At 41.1% G+C, this 8,818-nt stretch overlaps 1 protein-coding gene across 1 annotated transcript in view; it reads right to left on the bottom strand.

Moving 5' to 3' along the window:
- Positions 1-3,604: 3,604 nt before the first annotated feature.
- The window catches only part of LOC121858477, a 38,407-nt gene continuing 33,193 nt past the window's right edge, over positions 3,605-8,818 (bottom strand). Inside the window, exons 5-7 of the mRNA XM_042354924.1 lie at positions 5,065-5,167; positions 4,097-4,112; positions 3,605-3,789 (exon numbers count right to left, since the gene is read on the bottom strand). Of these exons, the coding sequence (XP_042210858.1) occupies positions 3,605-3,789; positions 4,097-4,112; positions 5,065-5,167 (304 nt within the window). The remainder of the gene's footprint in view (positions 3,790-4,096; positions 4,113-5,064; positions 5,168-8,818) is intronic.

The following is an 8,818-nucleotide window of genomic DNA, read 5'->3' as shown; positions in this document are numbered from 1 at the left end:
GTACTCAAACTATCCAACCAGGAGCGAACTCGTAACAATGGTTTTAAATTAGACAAATTTAGATTTAGGCGTGAAATAGGTAAACACTGGTTTGGAAACAGAGTAGTGGATGAATGGAACAAGTTACCAAATATCATCATTAACTCGAATACGCTGAATTGCTTCAAGCATAGGTTGGATGTTCATATGAGCAATAGGGGTTGGGTGTAAACGGGACTGCCCAGTATGGGCCAATAGGCCCGCTGCAGTTTCCTCCATTCTTATGTTCTTATGTTCTTAATCCTTGACATGCACCTGAGGGTCAAACAGGTAAGTCTCTGATTGTGGTTTTAACAATATTTACTAAGGTTTATCTTTTGTGTTAAATTATGTTAAACTGTGTAGACAATATAATGAAATACAACGTTGATCAGAATTAAACCCAATATAGATACAAGACCAGCAATTTTATCTGCAAGAACATTTTATAAACAAGAACATTTTATCTGCAAGAACATTTTATAAACAAGAACATTTTATCTGCAAGAACATAATATAAACAAGAACATATTATCCACAGCTGTCCATGGTGGCGAGACAAATAGGATAATATGACACGACAGCTGAAGGACTAAGAAAGGCTCGCTTAATTCAACACACTGCTGTACGTGTCAGTGTGTCTGTCAGCAAGAATATCAACCGGTGGACTGATTCAAGACTTCAAGACCCATAACCACGATACGAGTGAGTACAGATCCTCTTAGGTCTTAGGTGAGGAAGAATATAATGTGAGAGAGAGAGAGAGAGAGAGAGAGAGAGAGAGAGAGAGAGAGAGAGAGAGAGAGAGAGAGAGAGAGAGAGAGAGAGAGAGAGAGAGAGAGAGAGAGAGAGAGAGAGAGAGAGAGAGAGAGAGAGAGAGAGAGAGAGAGAGAGAGAGGAGAGAGAGAGAGAGAGAGAGAGAGAGAGAGAGAGAGAGAGAGAGAGAGAGAGAGAGAGAGAGAGAGAGAGAGAGAGAGAGAGAGAGAGAGAGAGAGAGAGAGAGAGAGAGAGAGAGAGAGAGAGAGAGAGAGAGAGAGAGAGAGAGAGAGAGAGAGAGAGAGAGGAATAAGGGTGACGCAATTCCACAACACAATCCTCTCTACAGCAGGTTAGTCTATCTATAGCACTTCCCCCAATAATAGCCATGACCCCGACTTATTATTATTTACTATAAAACAAACAACTCGGCATCAATCCCTCACTTGTTACGACTCACTTTATCTTCTCTATAACACTATAAACTTCACTTCCCCGCACCAAGTTTTATCGCTACACTGACCCCCAAATTGATATCACCTTCACCCGCTGCTCTGGTTTAGGAACAGTCTTCTGGTATCTTACGCTTAGTCATCTTACCGTGTGTGTTGTGTACAGTCAGGGGAGAATCGTGACACCATTTCCACACGTGATTTATATTAATTTACACCCCACTTGACCCCACTTGACCTCATTGCTGTGTCAAGGACGTCCATAATGCACCACTAATAAACATACACTTATATACTGATACACAGAAATACTTAGCGAGTGTTTCACCATCGTGTATTAAAAGTGACCTTGGGGTGACCTTCACTACTTGAAAGGTCAGAGAATAAAGTTACAGAAGATAATTACTGGATACATCAGCTGTTGACGAATGGTAAAACTGTGCACGCTAACCACACAACAAAGTGACAGCAACGTGTATAGAACAACGCTCTTTGGGTCAATATGTCGACCTTTCAACACACACACACACACACGAAAGTTACGTCAGTCTACAGGTAATATTTAATTTACTTTAAATTTCACCTGAGTTACCTGAGGAAGTAAGTACTATCGGTAATTAAGAGGCAAACCTTAACCCATTATCTACCCCTGCCCCCCCCCTCACCAGCTGCAGGAGTGATGGTTCAAATTAAAAGAGTTAAAAAGAGTTCATACATATGATGGACTGCTCTAATTTACATAAGATTTGTTCAACCTTGTGTAGATAAAAAAAGAAAAAGAATCCAGGTATTGCTCCAGTGAAGGTAATTTTACCTCACGTGGCGGAGATAATGGCCATGTGTGTGTGTGTGTGTGTGTGTGTGTGTGCGTGTGTGTGTGTGTGTGTGTGTGTGTGTGTGACCTCGCCTGGGGTGTTTTTCTTGATTTGTGACGTGAGGAAAAAAATTAGTTTGCTTTTTTATCGTTTTTGGGAGGGAAGGAGGAGGAGGAAAAGGGGAAGGAAGGAGGAGGAAAAGGGGAGGAGGGGGGGAGAAAATAGGTTAGTTTTATCTATCTGGGAGATTTGTCTTAATACCTGAGTTGAAAGAGATAACCAATCAATTGCGTCCTCTGCTTCAATCCACAACCTTCACACAACTGTCTACAAATAAAAATACTTATATAAAAAGTCAAACACCACGTCACACACCCAACGTCCATACAACTACGTCAGTTTCCACAGTAACAAACATAAAGACGTCTCTACACTAATATACAGTATATATATGTATAATGCGTCGAGGGACTTGAGCCGTGAGGGCCTCCTACGCCGCCTCCCTTACAGGACCTTGTAGAGAGCGTGGAGAGGAGTGGCTGCTGGCCTTGGTAGTGCATATATTATTGTACGACATTTGGGGACACCTATGCTATGCTATGCTATGCTATGCTATGCTATACTATACATAAATGGGTATATAATAGGCATGTTTATTTCCATTTACAAATTGATATATTGCAACTCTTACATTCACGAAATCCTTCAACACCCACACGTCTTTCTTACACTTCATCACCACACACACAAGATTCAGAGCTCACAATATTAAGAGCACGTGTTGTACCTTATGTTTTTGCCGCCAAATTACAAAACAGTGACCACTTACAATACAGTCTTAACCTTTTAGAATATTTCTTCTTTGTTTCATATAAATAAATTGTTTTGTCTTCGTGAAAAGGAAAAATTTATTGAAGTGAAAGGAAATTGACGCAACGTATATTATTATGACGGTGGGTGGAGGTGTAGATATGTTAAGCATTTTCACCACCACATTATTTCGTAAGTTTTCACCGTATATATTTGATGTAAGTGCAGGTATGACATAGGTGTTAATTATGGAGTGTTCTCACAAGTAACACTGCATAATATTCTCAGTGAATAGTTTCGCTTAAGAAAATCTAGATAATATTTTGAGTGACTCCCCTGTGTTGACCAGAGACCCACGGGATAACTCACTCAGGTCAACTACAATACTGCGTAACCTAACGTAACCCTCACCTCTCGTTCCAGGGAAGGAAGGGATAAGGAAGGAAGGAAGGAAGGAAGGAAGGAAGGAAGGAAGGAAGGAAGGAAGGAAGGAAGGAAGGAGGGAGGGAGGGAGGGAGGGAAGCGTTGAAAATTTAAGTGTAAAATAATATAAGTACTATTGTTGTTTTTTAATAAACAGAAGCATGATTAGATAGACATAGGACAAGATTCACGCTTAGAATAAATTGCTTTTCTTTTAATCTCAAAGAAAAGTGGCTGACTATTTTTGCGAGCTAAACTTTATCTACTTTGCCAATGTACACAATAACCGCAAATGATACAGGAAATTAAATAAACAGTAACCAATTTATGCTAATGGAACTCCTCAAGGTCTCTGGTGAAGTATGGTTTACAAGCTATGTGGCGCTGCGACCCCCTGCGCATGCGTACCACAATCACATTGACCTCTGGCGCGTGAAGGCCGTTGGTAGTGTACCCAGGCCAAGTATTCACCACTCTTGGCTTGAATATATCGAGAGCCGAGCCAAGATCAATAGCTACTCCATTAAAAAAATTAAATAGCTAATGTTTATATTTACTCCATGACTCTGTACTTTACCCATGACTAAAAATCAACCGAGAACTAATTATCGTCTTGCACGGTGATAACAGATACCAATTCCTCGCCAATTTAAAAAAAAATCGGTATCGTTAGAATATATAATCCCGTAAAGAGTATTCAAACAGCGTACACCACAAGGAAAAAGGATATCCGTAGATTCTTTTTTTCCGGAGTTCTTGTTCAAATATTTATATTCTGTTACCAGTCACTGTTTAAATACAGATAAACACACACACACACACAAGCCAGGCACTTCCTCTGAAACAAATTAATGGAAAACCTTTTATCTCGTATACTTTGGGATCATCTGACCGATATACAGGCATTAGCAAAACATCAAAGGTTTGACAATCTCATGAAAAGATAATGAGTTAATGCAGAAATATTCCAGGTAAAAACATCCACACCTGTCCTCAGAGACTGTCACAGAAAATGGATCCGGTTTACGTTTTCTTCTATTCACTACTCAAGCGTTTTATGGGTAACTAAGGTTCTCAACATAGTGTGCTTACAAGGGATATACGAAATTTAAAAAAAAGATAAGTTGAATATATATTACGATAATGAAATGTAATAAATAAACTAATGAAAAGCAAAACGACGATATCTTTTGAAACACAATCTACACCAAGACGGATCGATTTTTATTCAGTGACAGCCACTTTTAACACCTACATGATACATAAACAGCATAGGCAATCCATGACAGCCAAATAAACCAGCTTAAGGTTTATGTCCAGAGATCAGTGACCAAGGCGACAATGATAAATTAAATAAGAAGTAAACTGAATTCTCTCGTAATTTAGATAACATAAACATTTACTCACACACCTGAGGCCTTCATCTATAAGCACACACACACACACACACACACACACACACACACACACATATGAAAACAACAATCGCTCTCCGACTCCAATAAATAATAAACATTAAAACTCACCAGTCAGACAACAACAACCATCACCCCCCAAACAACCTTGAGTGTTGCCAATGTTTGCTATGGCAACACTGTCACCCAAACGTGCTTAAGTAAATCAGATGAAGCGAGAAAAACAAAATACTGTACTGATAATCTTAGGGAAGTGAAGGGGGTGTGAACGAGATAGGTTGAATAATTAATCGGTGAATTGAGATAACCACCAAATGATGTATGGAGAGAGAGAGAGAGAGAGAGAGAGAGAGAGAGAAAGAGAGAGAGACTGACCGGTAAATGCAGGAGGTGAGGGAGGGAGTGCTTGGCCGCGCCTCGCCTCAGTTTACACAGGGCCACGAACTCCTCATCGTTGTTGTGCTTCTCCCGGAGGACTCTGTAGGGAAGGAGAGAGAAGAGAGACACAGTTCAGTATGAAGTAACGTACATAGACAATACAAACATACAAAATATTAATAAACTATACATACAAAACAATATACATAGTCCAGCACAAGTAAACAATGATAAAAAAAAATTAAGTGTATTGATAAAAAAAATCCTATGACCATGAAGACATCTTAACTACACCTCGGGACTAAAACCTTGAGCACCTCCCCATCCATCTCTGTGGCACTCAAGGCAACAAACAGTTAGCTTCGCTGATGTAATGATAAAAACAGTGAGGGGGGGACGATGGTATCTCAGTGGAGGGGCTCTTGGGAAGTGACTCATGTTGGTTCCTTGGCTTTAGGGGTCCGTAGGTAGTCAAGTCTTATGTGTATTACAGTACTTCAACGCTTTTAAGTACGTTCAGTAAGATACTGCATATACTAACCTACTACTAAAAATTAGGACCTAGTTTACCGTCTCTTTCTTGGGGGTGAAATATGACGGTAACGAAACGACAGATAGCTTCATGTATTTTGCTTATAATATGTTTAAATATTATAAATAAGTAGTGTTGACTCGTTAAAACCCAAACAAAAATACTTGATTCGACATAGCTGAGAAAACATAGAAAATGGACGTTATTGTCAATTCACAGAAAACCTCGAGATTTTTATGGGTAACTTAACTGACACGCCATGATCATTACACGCAATTCGTTAGTCAGTTCTCTGTCGTGGACTCATAGCAACTATTAAACATTGCACGGACTCTTAAATACACCCGCACATCATAGGTAATTTAAATGTATATTATTAAAAAATTTGTGTGTTATTTAATTGTAAGTGCACATACATAAAGGATACTACACTGTGTATTATTAAAACTTACAACAATAAACACACACACACACACACACACATGACCCCTTCAGTTAGAGAATACAGTCAACCTCTCCTCAGCCCCAGATGGCGGTGATGACGGATTAGAAAACACGCCCCTATTTATCTCTTCCTTTAAGTCTCAATCTGTTCGAATTCTCAATAATCCGGATGTTCAACCTTTTTTTCCCCCACTCTAGAAATATAACAACGCGTCTATTGTTTATGTAGTGATGATGATGATGGTGTACGATCATTCAGCTGTCATATGGTTGGCTAGTCTAATTGGAAAGTTTTAGTGTTAAGTCTTAATTGGTAAGTCTTCTTTATTCGTAAGTCCTGCTGCAAAAGACGTATTTGGACGGTTTACTGGCAAGTCTTAATTGGTAAGCCTTATTACTATATGTTGTTTAGGAAGCATCATTGGTAAGCCTAATAGGTCGAACGGTAAGCCTTGACAGTTGAAGTCCTAATCGGTAAGTCTTATTAGTATGACACTCGAGGTCCTGGGCAGTTACATACCTGGAGGTAGCCCACACATAGATGACCATCCCCCCTCCTCCCTCCCCTACACCCCCCCCACCTCCCTCCACCAGGTAAGCGAGGTGTCCAGTCGTGCGGTGATCGTTATAACGGGATCGGATTACTGTTCACTGATTACGTAGGCCTAACGAGGTGTGATGAGAGAGAGAGAGAGAGAGAGAGAGAGAGAGAGAGAGAGAGAGAGAGAGAGAGAGAGAGAGAGAGAGAGAGAGAGAGAGAGAGAGAGAACGAACGAAGTCTCCCACACCCTAGTAGAGAGTTGACCATCTCCCACACACACTAAACACTTGATCATGACCTCCCCCTCTCCCCCCACCTCTTTAAGATAACACACCCAAGAGATAACCCCTGAGATAACGCCTCAAGATAACAAAACACTGCATAATTACGACGGATTGTTTTTTCTTCTTCCTGTTAACACCCAACAATAATTCCTCTACCCTCTGACATATGCGATAGCCGCCTCCCGATATCAATGTCACCGTTGATTGGGTTGCAACACTAATCAGCGCGACCAATCAAGACGCAGAAAAGAATGTTAATACCCAGGTGATGACGGTGGTAAATAATTTCCTACAGAGAAGGACAATTTTTTGCATCACCTGAAGATTAATTATGCAATCCAAGTTTATTTCACCTGATGGTTAAACACCCTCACGCCGTTATCTAGAGGGGGTTAGGGTAGGGTAGAGTAGGGTAGGGTAGGGTAGGGTAGGGTAGGGTAGGGTAGGGTAGGTCAGCGCTGTGGTGTTTCATCATCACATGAAATAAACTGGGGTGCCTAATCTTCAGGTGATCCCATATTTTTTCCGGGTGCAATGTAATATTTATTTATTTCAATTTATTCCTAATTATCCTCCCCTTCCCTGCCTTTACTTAACCCCCCCTCCCTTACCCCCCCTCCCTCCTTACCTCCCCCCACCTTCCCTCACTTCCCCCACCCCTCCTTACCTCCCCCCACCTCCCCATTCTCTCTAACACACATTCCCTCACCTGTATACAGGACCTCACTAACTGTTAACACCAATAGATTTATAATGTTATGGGTATATCGTCTTAAATTACTTGGCCTTGGTCGTATAAGCCACTGCAGCGTATAAGCTCAGTATGTGTGTGTGTGTGTGTGTGTGTGTGTGTGTGTGTGTGTGTGTGTGTGTGAGGTGATCAAGGTACATGCAAACAAAGTAATTAGCTCATTATTTACCTCCTTCTTCTCCCACTCCATCTTCCTCTTTTCCCTCTTATTTCTCCTTCCGCCTCTTCCTCCTCCTTCCATCTTGAGAAACGACGAGATCTTATGAGTTTCCGATTTTCCTCGATCCCCAGAATATAAATTTTCTGACTGACTTTCTTCCTGCTTGACTGCCTGACTTTCTAATTGACTGATTGACTGACTGACTTCCTGCTTGACTGCCTGACTGAGATAAACTCCCTCCTCCCTCCCTCCCGTCCCTCCTTCACCCACCTCAGCCCATCTCACGCCTCCAGCTCCTCATTGCACTCTGCTACCCAACTCACGCGTCCAGACAAGCACTCGTGACTAAAACAAATTGTCTTTTTTTTTCTCTCAGTTTAAGACTTTAGAATTCAGTCTCAAGATTAACAGGTTAAGGCCGAATTTTTTTTTTAAACTAAGTCGGATTAAGGGCTGGAAGTCTATCTCAGTAGAGTCTGAATCAGCCTTAGGAGGATCAAATTGTTTATATATATTAAAGTCTGATTCCCCCCCCCCCCAAAGTCTTGAACAAAATTTAAGGCATATAGTTAAAGTCTGTTTGGATTAAAATTCACAAAATGAGGCTGAAACTGTCTTAAACCAAGTCTAGGGCAACACAGTCTAATATTTTATACCAGGAGTCTTCTCAAGCTAAAGTCTGATCACCTTAAGGCTAATACTAATAAAACCTTAAAGCCGAAACACACACACACACACACACACAAATCTCTTAAAACTCAATTGTGAACGCGCAGGTGGTAGCCCAGCAAGGCGCCTCAGATAATGGTGTGAACTGCCACAATCAACTACGTTAGAGCGAGCGACTCCACCACCCCTCTGCTCACCCTGGCACACGCACCGCCACCATCTCAGGTAGCGATCACACGTACAACTTGAAGTCTTCCCATGTTTCCTCTATTCGAAAGACACACACACACACACACACACAGGACCCCTTTCCCAGAACGTCCATCAAACGTTTCTTATTGGTAATGTTCACACAGACGCCGGACGTTTC

The sequence above is a fragment of the Homarus americanus genome, unplaced genomic scaffold, assembly GCF_018991925.1.
Source record: "Homarus americanus isolate GMGI-L3 unplaced genomic scaffold, GMGI_Hamer_2.0 scaffold57980, whole genome shotgun sequence".
Taxonomy (NCBI): Eukaryota; Metazoa; Arthropoda; class Malacostraca; order Decapoda; family Nephropidae; genus Homarus; species Homarus americanus.
The sequence above is the reverse complement of the archived record's forward strand: the minus strand, read 5'-3'. Positions and strand labels throughout refer to the sequence as shown.